At 46.1% G+C, this 17,156-nt stretch overlaps 1 protein-coding gene across 5 annotated transcripts in view; it reads left to right on the top strand.

Moving 5' to 3' along the window:
• DTNB (dystrobrevin beta) overlaps nt 1-17,156 on the top strand; it is a 232,976-nt gene that overhangs the window by 208,717 nt on the left and 7,103 nt on the right. For 3 of the 5 annotated variants that reach the window (XM_060168532.1, XM_060168529.1, XM_060168530.1), the window contains one exon: nt 1,135-1,155. The exons of the other annotated variants lie outside the window; for them this stretch is intronic. In XM_060168532.1, coding sequence (XP_060024515.1) covers nt 1,135-1,155 — 21 coding nt within the window. The remainder of the gene's footprint in view (nt 1-1,134; nt 1,156-17,156) is intronic. 5 annotated transcript variants of the gene reach the window in all.

Consider the following 17,156-nt stretch of genomic DNA (forward strand, 5'->3'; position numbering starts at 1 on the left):
AGATCTGTGTATTTGGGGCAAAGAGCAGAGGCGTCCTGACCACAGTTGCCCATGATGAAGCACAGAAAAAGGAAACAAAGAGACCCATTAAAAGACAGAGTAACTGAGAAGCACAAGACTGAGGAGAGAGGAACTCGGAAGTGTTTATCTCATCTTCATCGTGCTTCCTTCTTCAGTGTCTAGAGGTGCATTCTGAGAGCTGAGAGTTAGCAAGGGCCTGCTCTGAGCACCGTCACTGTAAGGCTCTGAAAGACAGAGACCATATCTTACCTTCATGTTTCCAGTGCTTCACGCATAGGGAGCATTAAACAAACCTTTGTTCAACTAATGAGACACCAAGGTCAAGAATTCTTTTTGAAAAGCCTCTTAGGGCCTTGAAACAGTTCCAGTTTATAGGGGGAAGGGGATGTATGTGCATCCTTGAAAAGGACCACGCAGCAGCCAAAAGCTCCGAAAGTGGAAGACGGGACTAAATAAGAGAATCTGTAGTCAGATGGAATTTCCAGTTTCTAGGAAGTTCTTAAGAGCAGTGGTTCTCAAACTAGCAGGATTCAGAATCCACTGAAAGTTTCCTGAAACAGTGCTGCCCCCACCCCAAGAGTTTTGATTCCATTGGTCTAGGGGGAGACGGGGCAAAGCATGCATCTCTGACAAGTTTCCAGATGCTGCTGCTCCTGGTCTCTCTATGTTCTGCACTTTGAGAACCACTGACTTAGAGAAACGTACCTAACACATGTGGATATGGTGAATCGTGAAACAGAGTGATCACGGAGCTTTTGAGTCATGGTTGAGCTGCTTCTTTCAGTTTACCCTAAATAGTGATATAACCTCGGGCAAGTCAGGCTCTCTAGGGCTTTTTCGTGTATAAAAGGGGAAGTTGGACTAGAGGGTTTGTAAGGTTCTTTCCTTCTAACTCTAGAAGTTAGCATTTAAAGAACTGGATGGGGCAGAGGCTTGCCATTTGCTCTGTCCAACTGATGACGCTCTGACGGTGGTCAGGCCCTTGGATCTCTGAACCCATGGGCCTGGCCTGGTTTGCCCTTTTCTGTCTTTTTTTTCCGGTTGTTTTGTGGTGATGGGCATTAATTTCTCTCCTTTTTCCCCTCTGCCTTTTTTCGTCTTCACCACCTCTAGGAGGAAGAGCAAAAGCAGGCAGTAAGTGAACTTCAGAATTCCCCACCTGGCTCTTGCTTCTTTTGCATGTTCTCCTTTGCCTCATATAACTGTTACATACTTTCTCCTCTCCTCCCTGTACCAAGATCATCTCTGCGGAACTGGTTATGTGTAAAACCCTTAGCAGTTCTCTCCGTGGTGTTGTAAAATGGCCTAAAAGGCCACGTCATGTTTACCTAGTAGAGCATGTTCTTATTTGAAACCAGAGCTTGTTGAATTTGTTTTCAAAGTACACATCTGTTGTGTTTATTTAAATATGCATGACTAGCCAGGCTACAGTTACATTTTCCTGCACTTACGTTCTCTGCTGCTTCATGATTAGGCTGACTTTAATTGCTTGAAACAATTTTCAGGGTGGTGGGAGTGACCTCAGGGTTAAATACGATGTCATGAATGACTGTGCATGAAAATGAGTAGTTCTTTTGATAACTTTAGATGTCCTTTAGTCTTGAACAGTCTTCTGGACGTTCCAGCTCCAGTAGCCTTCTTAACACAGTTACCAATGAAAACTAAGTGACTGATCATGCTGTAAGTGACTTCCTGTTCAAAGCCCACTCCAGAGGGAGCTCTGGTTTTTCTGAGCTGCAAGGTGTTTAGGGAAAGTTTATGTTTGTTTTTATTTTCCCTGACAGCCACTAACCCACACAGGAAAATCAGTTGAGGGCTTATCCACAATGATAAGACTATATGTTTATATCATATAGTAAGGTTTTCAAAGCATACATTTTTCACACAAACTAAAGCTGATTTTTAATTTACCTCAGGGCTTCTCTCTAAAGAAAGAAATGTGAAATGTGTAATTCAAAAAATGTACTCACTTCTTATTTCAAAAAACAAATGTATCCATGTTTCAGATTAAGAATAGGAATATAAAACATTATATTTACTATTATTTCCAGGTAGGAAAGCAATGGAGTCATAGGGTAAAAGGGAGAGGAAAGGAAGGAAGAGATGGGTAAGGAGGGGAGGAGGCAAGAGAAGAGGAAAGGAGACTGTCAGGAAGAGGGAAAGAAGACAGAGCATGATGTCAGGGTAGGCTGACAACCTGTACATCTCAATGACTTTAATGTAACAAAATTTTATTTTTGTCTGCACTTTATTTGGTTTTGTTTTTTCCTCGTTCACACATAATTTATTACTTTGATCTTATGGCACTTTTGTGTCAATAGGTACATTCACATGGGCAAAGCAGGAGAAAACCAGGATGGAAAGTCAAGCCCAGCCATTAAATGCTTCTGCCAGGAAGTGACACACATCACTTCCACTCCATTTCATTGGCCAAAGCAAGGCACACGACCACACTTAACTTCAGTGGAGGCAGGGAAGTATAATCCTCCAGTTTGCTTAGAAGAAGTAGAGAAGCAAGTGCTGGTAATGCCTGCCACAAACAAGAGGATGAGTGAGATTGTGCTGGAGGGAGGGAAAGAAAATATCTGTTCTTCCTGTTCCCTTCTCCCCTCCTTTCCCTGACAGCCTCATCCCCTTGCTGTGACCACACCCTTCCTGCAGATCAGGGTATCAACTGACCTGTAGTTTCTGGCACCAGCATTCCCCTCCTTTTATTCATCCCTCTGCGCCCCAGAGATGTGCTTTACAGGTAAACCACTTCCTGGGAACTTCCTCCAGCAGTCCACCCAGACTAGCATCTCATGATCCCTTGCTGAATGGGCCAGCTCAGAGCAAAGCATGTAATTGGGCACACCCACACCCAACCTGAGAACACCTTTCAGAGGAGGGCAAACATTATGGATATTTATGTTAATGGCAGCAGTAAGGGCTTCCAAGAGACACTTCATTTTTTAAAACTTTTATGGATTACTGTGTACTCCAAGAACCAGAGATTATCACTGCTGTCATATTATTTCAGGTCAATTTAAAGCTGATCTTGAGCAGACAGGGAAATAAATAACAACATGTTCATTCCAGTGACCTTTGATTGTGTGTGAGATTATCTTCCCCTTGAGGTTGGCAAAATGAGAAGCTAGACCCAGATCACTGAAGCCTGCCACTAATGAGCCACTTGTGTGTATGTGTTGGGAGTTCTCGGTGGCTTGTGTGTGTGTGTTGGGAGTTCTCGGTGGCTTGTGTGTGTGTGTGTTGGGAGTTCTCGGTGGCCAAGGTCCTGAGCTCATGTTCTAGTTCTCACTGTCCCAGGGGACCGTCCAGAGCATGAATTTGTACAAATTGTTTTTCCCTCATGTTTCCCCACTATGGTGAGGTAAGACATTCTGCTCTGTGGATATAGGTAGAAATTTCCTCTGTCTACATCACAGGTTTAAACTGTACCCACCTAAGGCTCAGCAGTGAGGCTCAAATGTGAACTGAATGGCTTTGCATAGTTCAACATTTTTAACATGTACAGCTGGAAAGACTATAGAGCTTTAGAACTCAAGCGTCTGCTTTAATCTATATCATTACCGAGTGAGGCACCAAAAGGTATTTACCACAGAGCTACGTCGTAACCCTTTCTTCCTCCCAGGTTCTGGCTGGTATAGTTTAATTTCTTCCCTATCAAAATGTATTACCCTATACGAGTCATAAAATAATTGTAAGACTTTTTAAATGAAGAATTTACTAGACATCTTCCCCAGACTGGCTCTGTAAATCCATTATAGAGAACTTTTTATGCAGTTTGCCTTCCTCATTCCCTTTCAGGGATTATTTTGGCATAGGGGAAATTGGAGGGAAATGGGTAATAACTGTGACTTTAACTGTGACTTGCGGGTCTCTGGTTCTACCTTCAACCTCAGCCACTTTTCCAGTGCTTTAGTGACATTAGTACCTCAGCTGATAATTCTTCTGTCTTCCCTTTCTCCCCCCCTCCCTCCTTTCCCTTCTCTTTTCTCAGCTCCAAGGTTTATAATTAAGGGCAGAACTGCCTGGCTGTTTCAGATAAGACTTCACTGAGTGACTGTTCGACCCATGACATACCCTACAGTTTAACAGGCTCAGGAATTAGATTGTATCGGTTGAGTCAGGGTTAATCAGGCCCATGATAATCGTCAGACTGTAATTAAAAGACCTTGTCTGCCTTTTTTACTACTGTATCCCCTTGCTGCTAGCCCAGTGCCTGCCACATGGCAGATACTCAATAAATAGCGGCTGAATGAAAACTGCTGTTAACCAGATTTATAAGATTTTAACTTAAAAACAGTGTGAATTCATAAGTTTATTCATTGTAAGGGACATAACTGGTTCGAGTACCTAAGGCAATAATTTTGCTCAAGGTACTCCCGTATAATAGGTAGATCTATTCAAGAGACTGAACGATGGTTAGAAATGTCCTTTATAAAAAGAATCAGAAGAACAAATTGCAGTGTTACCAAAAGAATAGGAAGACCAAGCTAATATATTAGTATTATTATTAACTCTATTATTATTTCTGTCTAAAGAAAAGATATGTAGAGTAAAATCATCCTCTTTTTTTTTAGCACAGATAATCTACAAAATGCAGGATATCTATAGTTATTTGTATCATTTGAAAATATTTTGAGCATTTCGCAGTAAGAACCCAATGCCCACAACCAGAAATGTGTACAGAGGGGTACACTAAAGTCACAACAGACTGGTGAGGACCCTGCTGGCAGTGGCGTTTACTGTTGAGCTGTGGGCTGCTCCCTCAAGGTCAAACAATATCCCAGTCCTAGTCTGGAGGGATTCCAATGTACAAATTTATTCTAGGGACACCTTAGGGTTCCATTTTTCCCACAGACTCAACATACCATAAAATTTCACTGTTGGATTGCTGACACAAACTAAAATGAGCTATCCAAGGCAAGGTTTCAGTTTATTCATGAGGGATGTATTTCTTTAAACATTCCTCCGGTTCCTCCTATTAGAAGATCATCACTTTTTGGAACTTCCCTGGCGGTCCAGTGGTTAAGACTCTGGGCTCTCACTGCAGAGGGCACGGGTTTGATCCCTGGTCGGGGAACTAATATCCCACATGCCGCACGGCCAGTCAAAAAATCATTACTTTTTATATACAGATCAACATCAGAGTTAAAGACTATAACTGTAGACAGTGATGAATAAAGATAGGGGGCTCCCGCAGGGGTGGCCTTGATCCAGGTTCATAGGGTGGTGGTCCAGAGGGTAATATAGGTGGTACTCTGAAAATTATGTAATTGGAGGAACCTTGGGATTCCACTAAGAGAACATGGCCACAGTTGGGACCTCTCTTTCTACTTCAGCCAGTTGGGATATCAAGTGGATCTTGCCCCACGCCCTTTCTGATTTCCAGAACTGGACAAACACCCCACCACAACTCAACCAAAGAAAGCATGGTGTGGGCTGGCTGTCAGAAACCCCCATCTCTGATCGCGGCTTCACCTAATATGCCTCAGAGGAAGGGCACTCAACATTTAGTTAGCCAGGTTGACCCATGAGGCCTCCATGACGAACCTAATGAATGTTAACTTTATAAGTTTGAGAGAAAGTACTTAAAAAACAAAACAAAACACACACAAAAAAACAACCTACACAACAACAAATAAAAACCTCCTCTTTGTCCATTAAAGAGATTACTGATAAACCCCTTGATGTGTTCCTGGGTCAGGTTCCCTTTTGGTTCACTTAACCTTTGGACACAATCCCATTGGGAAGCGATTCACATGCCGCCCTAAAATTTTCTGGATTCCTTGGTCCCACCATACTCTGAAATAGAAGCCTGAGTCTACTGCTTCCTGAAAAGCAAAGGATTGCTATTTATGTCTTCAGCAATGTCTTACTACATATGTTGAAGTGAGCAGTGGGTGAGCTTGGCCTTTTGGAGGATCAAAAGAGAAATCCTGCACAAATCCCACCCTCAAATAGTATGATCATTATTTCATGGGTGGCCTGATGCCCTGTATACAGAAACAGAGGCCAGGGCAGTGATATCTGGAGGCTTAGGCACCACTGCTGCCCTCCCAAGTTTGCAAGCTGCACCAGTGGATTTTGGTAAACAAAGATCAATGTGCTGTACTCTGTGACTATGCCCCCAAACCTTTAGCCTCGCCTGGCCCAGTCCTAGTCTGTATACATGGACTCCGGCTGCCCATAGATGGCCTCATGGAAGTCTACAAAGTATGCTCATTTATCAGTCTTGGCCCGTGTACTCCCTGTAGAGACCTGGTAGCTCGTTGGGGGGGTTTGTTTGTTTTCTCCAAAAGAGGAAATGTCATAACAATATTGAAAAATAGGAACTTGCATTTCACTCCCCCAAAACTCCTTGAACACCTAGAGGGAGTGTATAGTCTGACAATATAGAGGAAATAGCTTTTGGGTCTTTGCAGCACCCCCAGTGTTTTTCATCACTCATCAATCACGAGCTGAGAGATTGCCTTACCTGCTTGTTTATTTCCCCCTGTACTATATTTATGTCTTTTCCTGTTCTGACCAGAATGCATACAACATATGAAAAATATACACCAGGGTCTCTGGGAAAAAGTCTCCACACACCAAGCTGGAGATAGTCACCTTCCACTAGAGGAATATGAATTCCTAGGACGCAGTATCTCCCCCCAGAATACTACAGTCTGGGTCTCAGCAAAGCATCAGCAGAAAAGAAGATGACTTCTAGGTTTTGAGCCCAGGAACCTGGGAAATTGACTGAAAAAACAAAACTGGGGAGATGATGTGGGTTATAGAAAGGGGACTTTAATCTGATTTTGAACATACCGAGTTACATAGAATAGGCAGGCAGTCAAGGTCTGTGTCTGGTCTTTAGATATTTAGGGATAGGCAGCTGGAAAGTTAGAGGGGAAACAGGGCTAGCAATGGAGATTTGGAAGTCTTCAATATAAAATTAGTGTTGAAACCATAAACATGGGCCGTAGGGAAAACGCATAGTGGACAAAATGAAGAAAGAGGAGGTAGGAGGGTAGGACTGTGGGTTCTCATGAAAAACCAGAAAGTTTCAAGGAGAAAATTCATAAGGCAATAAGACAAGGCTTTGACAATAAGGAAGTTATCAGCAACCTTGGAAAGGAAATTTTCAGTATGGCACAGTGTAGACAGCTCTGAAAAATTGATTTTGTCTTGTCCAACCTCCTCACCCCCACCCCCATTGGTTTCACCTCAGCTAAGGAAGGAGTTATATCTTCAGTCTGCCTTATTGGGTTACGTGTGAATAGATTGTTCTGACTCACCTTGTTGACAAATCCTCATTTCTCTTCTATCTCACCATGTATATAACCTTTACAGACCTCAGTTTTCTCATCTATAAATTTCCAATCCACAGTTCTTTGATACTTTCATCACTGATACCAATCGATATATTGGGGAAAGGCTGTGAACCAAGAAGGGTCTGCAGAAATCCAACTGGGCTCATTTGACTGATGTTTCCTTTTGTGACTTTGAAATCCTCTGGCCCTCGATTCCTTGTCTGGGTTTTCTAACCAGCTCCTTCCCCAGGGTTTATTCATGCCAACCATCTACCTCCCACTTTTCCAGACAAAAGAAAGCATCCTAAGAAAACATCAGCTGCTTCCATGATGCCCTCTCTTTTGGCTCATCTCTAGGACTCTGGGCCATGCCTCCCACTCTCTTTCTTTTAGACCTCACACAGCATCCTCACTTGGCATGAGATTGGATCTGTGACCCTCCACTTGGAGAGCACCTGTAGGCATTTCCTCGAATCCTGATGCCATGCCAATCTCTAGGGTTTTATAGCTGACCTAAGGCTAGTTCTGATGTTCCAAATTAACAGCAGTGCCAAGGTAGGGAGCTTCCTGGCCTACAGTCCTTAACTGAAGTGAACATCTGCTTAATTTCAGCCAAAGAAGCATATTATAAAGGATATGATAGACTCCTTTGCACTCTTCTCCATTTGCTGCTAATCATAATTTGGCAAGTAGAATTACTCCCATTTGGAGCTGCAGTATAGATGCCCAGTGCTTTAAAAAAAAGAGAGAGGAGAGAAGAAAGAAATATAGAAGCATGTTTTAGAAAATTAGAGGCAATGGGGCTTCCCTGGTGGCCCAGTGATTAAGAATCCGCCTGCCGGGCTTCCCTGGTGGCGCAGTGGTTGAGAGTCCGCCTGCCGATGCAGGGACACAGGTTCGTGCCCCGGTCCGGGAAGATCCCACATGCCATAGAGCGGCTAGGCCCGTGAGCCATGGCCGCTGAGCCTGCGCATCCGGAGCCTGTGCTCCGCAACGGGAAAGGCCACAACAGTGAGAGGCCCGCGTACCACAAAAAAAAAAAAAAAAAAAGAATCCGCCTGCCAATGCAGGGGACACGAGTTCAAGCCCTGGTCTGGGAAGATCCCACATGCCGGGGAGCAAACTGAGCCTGTGTGCCACAACTACTGAGCCCATATGCCACAACTGCTGAAGCCTGCGTGTCTAGAACCTGTGCTCCGCAACAAGAGGAGCCGTCGCGGTGAGAAGCCCACGCACTGCAATGAAGAGTAGCCCCCACTCACCACAACTAGAGAAAGCCCGTGTGCAGCAACAAAAGACCCAACGCAGCCAAAATAAATAAATAAATAATAAAATAAATAAATTAAAAAAAAATAAAATTAGAGGCAATGCAGAAAGACAGTTACCTGCAGCTAGACTGTTACCTTTAATAAGAATCCATGCCAACTCACTACTGCTCTACAAAGCTGGCTAACCGTAAATCCTTCAGTGCTTTTATTATTATGTATTCTAATTAATATATATGACATTCACTGTTTATTCACTGCTTTCACATTTCAAATTTCAGCTCCTGTATTTAACCAGCTCAGACCTCAGGAAACCAAGAGAGAATCTAGGAGACTCTCAGGCCTGTAGCTGTCCCCAGGACATCTCCCAAATGTGCAGAAGATTATCAGAGTTTATTCTTGGCCCCTTGAAGTTTCTAACCTGAGCTGAGGCTACTGGTGGCCTGTCTTTCCTTCTGCAGCAGCTCACCACCTGGGACAAGAAGCCCTGGACAGGCCACCGACTTTAGGACCTCGTAACTCTGTCCCCCTCAGCCAGGTTTTCATCCTCAGCACTATGGACATTTGGGGCCAGATTACGTTTTTTTTTTTTTTGGTGGGTTGGGGCGGGGGGTGTTCTATGCATTGCAGCATGTCCAGCAGCATCCTTGATCTCTACCTACTAAATTCCAGTGGGAGCACCACACCCATACTGACACCCACACCAGGTTCCTAGCAGGTAAAATTATCCCCAGTGAAGAACCACTGCTCAGGAATTCCCTAGTGGTCCAGTGGTTAGGACTTTGCACTTCCACTGCAGGGGGCACCGGTTGGATCCCTGGTCGGGGAAGTAGGATCAGAGAACCTTTCTCTGTGATACCAGTCTGAGCCCTTGGGGCATTCTCAGCGTCCCTTATCCTAAGGTTTAGATATGGGATGGATGGTAAAAGATTTCCAGTCACCTTCCCCCACAGATCACCCCTTTGTCCATATGTCCTGCTTCTGTTAACATCATTGCCAGCACTCCCTACATACATGCTCTCTTCCAGTCCCCTACTCTCCCCACTCAGTTGTCACAGTCTAGTCAACTTTTTCTCCAAAACTTGCTTGTGTCTCTCTCCTCCCAATTCCTATCACCATTCTCCATTCCAGCCTCCGTCATCTGTCACCTGGCCTCCCTCTCTCCTGCCTCCTGTTTCTCAGTCCCTCCTTCACTTTGCCCTGGAGCCAGATTCCTAAATCAGACCAGATTGACCACACCACTCCCTCCTTGGAAGTCTTCACAGGCTCCCTCTGCCATTGCCTATAGCAGGGGTCAGCAAGCTTTTCCTTAAAGGGTTAGGTAGTAAGCATTTTAGGCTTTGTGAACCAAATCAGAGATATTATGTAAGGACTTATATAACCATTTAAAATAAAACCATTTAAAAATGTAAAAACCATTCTTAGCTCACAGACTGTAAAAAAGCAGGTGGCAAGCTGGATTTGGCCACGGGCTATAGTTTGCCCATCTATCGCCTAGTAAATAAACTTGATGACCATTTACTTAAGGCTCTGGATGATTGTGGCCCACACTTCTCTTTCCCACCATATATCTTCTGTGCTCCCTGCATACTAGTGTCCCCACATGCTCCTCCCCTCCCCCGCAACACACACATACAGCTTCCTCTCTCATGGTGCCTCTGTTCATGCCCTTTCCTCACCTGGGTTGCCCTTCCCGAGCCACTTCTGCCTATTGAAATTATACCTCTCAAGACACTCTCAGATGCCACCTCTTCTGTGAAACCTTACCCTGTTCCAGAAGGTCAGAGTTAAACTCTCTCGCCTCTGTGCCCCTTTTCCTTTGTACCTCTGCTACGGTACGGATTTCATCCTCCTTTGTATGCTAGCTGCGTACATGCCAAACTGCCTAGGAGGCTGTGAGCCTGCTGAGAGTGGAGACCTTGCCCCTTCATACCTCTACTTTGCACCTTTCAAAGTGGAATCATGGCAGGTAGTACCCCATTGAGCCAGCATGTGAAGCACTTTATGTACATCCTCACCAACCCATGAAGATATTCTTATCTCCACTTTACATGTGAAGAATCTGAGCCTCAGAGAGGTCAAGTAAGTTGCCTCAGGTCACACAGCTAATAAATGGCAGAGCTGGAATCCAAACTAGGTCCATCTGACTGCAAAGCCTGGACTCTAACCACCTTATTATATAGAACAGGGACTCAACAAAGAGGGGTGGTGCTGGATCAGGTGCCACACCTCATCATACAAGTTTTACTTACTTACACATAAGCAGCATTTAAGTCAGACTCATTGAACTTTAAAATATCATTGATAGGTTCAGACTGCCTGCCCCATCGTTGAATTCATGTCTGAATTAAGGACCATGCTCTCCTGGAATCCTGTCCTCTTTTGGTTTCTAACATGCAATCTGAGTGTTTGGTATTCATCTTATAGGGATTTTTCCCTCAGTGAGGCCCCTGATCATTTTGCTGAGAACTAGCTTTGAAATCCTGCAGTGAGAACTAATGGGATACCATTTTCAAACAGAGCTGGGCAAACTAGGAGAAACAAACAGAAAGAGGGTAATTCTAGTCTTGGAATTTATGAGCTTCCCTATCTAAAAGTTTAAATTTCAGCTTGCTTTTGATCTTCGGGTTTATGGTGAATTTTAAGAGGTTGTTCTTCTGAGACAGTCTTAGGAACTTAATACGCTTTGCTCCTTCCACTGAGAGAGATACCTAGACATCTTGCCCCCCAGCTCTTTCAGGCTCGGGTAAGCTTTGTCTTCTATATAATTCAGTTTGGCTTGAATAGGGGCAGAATCATGGAGAATGAGAACCATAACCACCTCCCCGTTGCCAACAGTGTGATCACAAAACACCCAGCAGTCCTGCCATTGCTGTCCAACAGTAACCCCACAGGGAGTGACACCTGAGAGCCACCGCAGGCAGTGACAGGTCATGGGTAAGCCCTGAGTTTCCTGAAGTGATGTGGGAACAGACAGGTGTCAGCCCTCTGAGGAGGGACCTCCAGGCAGACTTTTTGGTGGCCCCTCTCCTTCCAGCAGACACACACACGATAGATAAATATGTATTAACGGTGGTGAGAGAAGAGAGGCATCATAGAACTGTTTGGCCCTTCTCTTGGGTGTTTAGAAGCCAAGTTCATCCTTAAAAGCTGCACCGCCCTTTACCTCAGCGGTGGACACTTTGGGGAGAGGGGAAGGTCTCCAGGCGTGTTCTTTACCTGTTTCTAATTTGCCCCAGAGGGAACCGCGGCTGCTGCTTTGCTCACTGCCACGTGACTGCCTTTCTCATCTCCTCCACCCCTGTTCTCCTTGTGTGCTCACTTCCACCCCTGGGCCTAACTCCCAGCAGTCTTAACTCTTGTCATGTTAGGCAATTATTTTCAAATCTTGCAGCAGGACAGACAGTACAGCGTCAGATAATCCTCTCTCTCCTTTTACTTCCACATTTGATGAGACAGCTGCATTTTCCTAGCAGAGCCACCACCTGCAGCAGCTCAAAATAGTCTGTGGGGGTTTTTTTTTTTTGTTTTTTTTACCTTTTGTTGACGAAAAAAATGTACAAAGTCCATTCTGTATACATCCCAGTTCTCTTTATGTTCACGGTTGCCTCATCTAAATTTCAGACTTGTAGTTCCTTTCTCCCAACATTGTTTTTCTGGGTTTTTTGTTGTTTTTTCCGAACGGGCCTCTGAAAATCGGCAGCAAAGAGGCCAGTTTGTTTAATTTAAATACATTGCAGGAAAATGAAGGTAATTGTCCACACAGGCCATCTGCTACCTGGCAGGTGTCCATGAATCAGAGAGAGAAAAATGGAGACTCGAGTGTCTCCTTCTGTTACCATGATAACCGCTTAGCTCAGAGTTTTCGTTGGGTGTGTGTGTGGAGGGGATGCCGTTAATAGTGCTCTGGCGAGGGCATTAACTCTCAAAATCAGGCTTTTTGCCATAAGCCTCCCTGGGTTTGATTACCTGACGATAATCAAGGAGGTAAAAAAAAATTCATACCTGTTCCATCAGGAAAAAAAGGGAAGGAAATAGTATTTATGGAGCCCCTCCTGTGTGCCAGGCGCCCTGCTGGGGCTGGCTGAGCACAGCCCAGGACTGTATATCGTCATTTTCCTACTGCAGACAGCACCTCTGCCCCTGCACGGCCACGCTCTCTGCCACAGCGTGTGAGTCCCCATCTCCACTCACAGTGTCCTCAAGTCACCTTCCCTGGCGTTCTCTGTACCTGTTTTGGCTCCAATGTTAGACTTGCGCTCAAACAAAAGACTGAGTCGGAATCACCGTATTCTCCCTTCTCACGTTTCTCACTCGTGCTGGAAATTAATTTATGTTGCTATCAAAAATCGTGGTTGGCCTCGGCAGTGAGGAGTCTCACCTGACCCTTGTTCCCTCTGACCGCAGAAACTTGGGATCCCAAAGTGCTTAGGGTTATTCCAGCAGTTTAAGGCCACTGGAAGACCCAGGTACCCGTCTTAGCCTTGCTGCTAATTTATTTGTGACCTTGTGGCTTCTCTAGGCCTCCATCTCCTCAGATACAGTAATGAATGTTGGACTAAAACAGAGGCTGTTTTCCTGGGGTCACGAACCCTCTGACATTACAAGCATAACCTCTGAACTCTTTTCTTGGAACACGATACATAGCTTTCTCAGGTTCTCAGAGTCTTTGCTGATTTAGAAGCAGTGAAGGGCCAGCAGAGGAGAGAGCCTCTCAGATTGTAACATTTCTCTAGCTCTGTCTTTCCAGCAGAATTGTTTCCAACTACAAGGGACCTCTGTCCTCAGAGAACCTGAGTTACAGGGCATTTATTGTGTTTAGTTGTTGGTTAGACACGTGACTGGCCTTTGCTGTGTTCAGGCCTTTGTAATAAGTTGTATTTCAACAAGGTCCCACTGTCCTGCTTCAGGAAACTTTAAAACACCAAGGAGCGTGTCGTGAAGCTCCCCCAGCTTCTCTAGGCTCGCCGCCCCTCTTCTGGCAGCTGAAACCCAGAGGCACGTGATTCTTTTGGACCCTCATTGGACAGCTTATCCCCACCCCCCTACTCCCTCCACCTTTGCTGATTTCTGTGTGAGTCTCAGGTTCCCCATAATCTCTGGGTTCCAGCAGCGATGCTCCCCCCAGCCTCTGACTGTGCTGCTTATTCTAGATGCGTTTGCTCTGAGTGGAGTGCTCAGCAGTCTCCATGGGGAGGGCCTGCCTCTCTGAATGTACAACCCATCTGTGTCTTTGAGACAAGGTGCAGTCGCTCAATGCAGTGCTTCGTCTGCGCCGACTTCAGTGTGTCCATCCGGCACAGACCTGTCAGGTGGGCAGAGGATGAGCAGTCTCTAACCGGGTTATAGGTGACTTGTCGGCGAGCCAGGAGAGCTGCCGTGTGCACTGCAGCACTGCCTTCAGCCGTGTGTGCTCCAGACGCTCCAGTCTGTGCTTATGTAATGAGGAGGACCTTATTTCAAACTGTCTTCCTTGAGACAGCCCGTCCTCTGCATACAGCAGTCTGCTCCCTGCACCTCCCCACCAGCTGCGAGTGCAGGAGACCTGAACAGGCAGCATCTCCGGTGTGGACTCCGCTCGTGAGAAAGGAGAGTTACGAGTAGAACATGCCTTACGTGACCCTGAGGTGGCCGCTGAGAGCCCTCAGAGGGGGATCCTTCACTGACAGAGTGGTTATGACCGAAGCAAAGCCTTGATCACTCGGCATTTCTGAGATGAGGTAACTTGGTGAAGGTCGTAGAATCATAGCATTTTATATCTGAAAAATGCTTCACAGGTCATCTAGTTCGATGCCGCTCAGTTTGTAAATGAGAAGACTGAACTCCAGAAGAATTCAAATGCATGTCCTGTACAGTCAAAAGAAAACCCCAGGTCTCCGGACTTTGAGGGAGCGCCCCTCCCACGGAACCTCACCGCCTCCTTAGCGTTCACCCGGGCCTGTGGCCAGAGCAAGATCCCCTCTTGGCGCCTGTGGCGGCCCCTCCTCTTCTGAGTCATTGGATTTGCAGCAGAGAATTGTCTCCAGGCCCTGCCATTTACTCATTACAAAGTAAAGCGGTTGAAACTTTCAGCCTCAGGACAGGCTAATGCACTGAGGGACTCAGGCACATTCTCAGATCCGGAAAAATTTTTCTTGATTCTCTGTGCTTGCATCGCTTCTCATCCACGGTCCTCTTTCCAAGGTCTTCGGCGTCTCATGCAGGCCTCTGGGCCTGGTCTCATCCCAAAATTCTCCCTCCTGCTCCCTCTCGGTCAAATGCTCTTCAGATGGGACTGATCTAGTAATGCAGGAAGAAAACACTCAAGCTCAGCACGTGAGTTACCTATGGCTGCATAACAACTTACCCCGGAACTTAATGGCTTAGGAGAACAAGCTTAACTCACAGCTTCTGTGGGTCAGGAGTCCAGGCGCTGTTTAGCTGGGTCCTCACAAGCTGAGGGTCAGGGTTTCTCACAAGGTTACAGTCACCTCAAGCCTCAACAGATCACGTCGTTGTAGGCAGGATTCCTCGTGGGTAGTTGAATTGAGGGCCACAGTTCAATGCTGGCTGATGGCTGGAAGGCACCCTCAGTTCCTTGCCAGGTGGGCCTGTCCACAGGGCAGCTCATAAGACGGCAGCTGGCTTCTTTAGCATGAGCAGGGGCAAGAGTGGGAGAGGGTATGTGTGGACAAGACAGAAGTCATGGTCTTTTATCAGCTGATCTCAGAAGTGACATCCCATTGGCCTGATTCATCAGAAGCAGTCACTACACCCAGCCCACGTTCAAGGGGAGGGGATAACACCAGAGGTGACTGCAGGGAGGGAGGGTGCCACTGGAGGCCTCCTCAGAGGTCTGCCCGCAACAGTTAGTTACCTAGTTAAAGTATTTCACATAAAGCTTTATTGATGACGATAGATTTAGTCCTCCCCGGAGATCATTGCCCGCTCTGGCTACGTTCCCGCTTTCCATTACAGAAGAGAAAGGGTCAGAAACTTGATACACCTCATTGTCATTTAACAAATATTTATTAAGCCTTTGCATGTGGTAAGCACAATGGTAAGGAAGATAAATTTGAGGGGTGAGATTACTGCTGTACAGGGTTCTGAGGGAGGTGACAGTGAAGCAGACAGCTGGAAGACCAGCTGGTCAGACACCATAGAGGGGTAGCGCTCCCGGCAGAGTGAACAGCTAGTAGAGGCCTAAAGGTGAGAGAGTGCAGGCCTTTCAGTAGATGGTTGTTGTCGAAACCGCCCAGGAGCAGAGTCAGTTGACCTCTGTTGCACCAACATATGCCTCATTCCAGATCAACCTCATTCCGGATCCTTCAGCTTCGAGCCTGGCTGAAGTACCTGCATATCGATTACCTATGACTTGTGCCTCTCCCGGGGCCTTTGGGATTTACTGCCCCACAAGGATGCCAAACCGGCATTGCTCTGCTGGACCCAGAATGCACACAGGGTTCCTGACCGCTCCATCCTAGCATTGCTTTAATCCAACATGATCCTAAAGCCAAGGGCTGAAGTTTGAGATCCATGGGGAAAATTATGCCTTCCCAGCGGTCTGAGCTTTTCTCTTTCTACTGCTCTGAACAAAGGCAATGTCAGGAGTCTGGTTTCTATCTTCCTCAGAAGGCATGTCCTGGGCAGTGATCCCAGGAAGGGGGCCTGATTATTTTCAAGCTGATGGTGGGCAGTAGGTTTCATTTCCTGATCCTAGAGATTTAGCCACATGTGGCTGTCTACCCCTGTCCATCCCTCTTACCTCATTCCCTGTCATCATTTTCCTGTTAAAATATTTGCAGAGGTTCAGCTTCATGTTCTTAAAAAGCAACCTATTTGTTCATCTCCGGTCTTAACGACTGTGACACTCAGTCCTTGGGTGGTGATGCCTGGCTCCAGTCTCACCGAGATTTACTGAGTACTTGCCACATGTTTAATACTGGGTTGGACCGCATAACTGTCCAGATAACTGTCCAGATAACTGTCATACAGTGAAGTGAATTTGAATTTCACAGGCCACATACTTAGGAAAAAAAATTATTTAAGTGGCCTTAATTTCCCTCTTGAGCGCTCACTTTCTGAGATGGGCACTTAGTCTGGGCATTTCTAGGAAAACTCTGAAGCCAGTCATTTCAGAGATTCTTATCCCCCTTCCTGCACCCAAAATGAGTGCTGCACCTTGGGGCCTTTTGCTGGGTGCTGTGGCCTCAGTGGAGGGGTGTCCATAGCTCCAAGTTGACCTGTGCTGAAGCCATCATGTCCTTTGCTTGTTGGCCAGGCCTGGTTCTCGTGGGCAGCACCCTCCATTCGGTGGCTAAGGCATCTGATGAGTTCGTAGACTCCCCCAGCATCCAAGGTCCACACCTGACCTCACCGAGGCTCTAACTCCTCTGTGATGGACAGACAGCTTTGGGCTCATCACTTCTCACAGTATCAGCCTATGGGAAGCTATTGGCTGCATGGGGTCCTTCCTTGAGGCTGCCCAGGCAACCCAAGAAACGACCTTTATTCTGTTCCCCTCAGCCCTGGGAAGGCCCAGGAAAGGCCTGGGCATTGCCAGTATCCACCACTTCTGTGATCTCCTACATCC

This window comes from Lagenorhynchus albirostris, chromosome 13 (genome assembly GCF_949774975.1).
Source record: "Lagenorhynchus albirostris chromosome 13, mLagAlb1.1, whole genome shotgun sequence".
In the NCBI taxonomy this organism is placed as follows: domain Eukaryota; kingdom Metazoa; phylum Chordata; class Mammalia; order Artiodactyla; family Delphinidae; genus Lagenorhynchus; species Lagenorhynchus albirostris.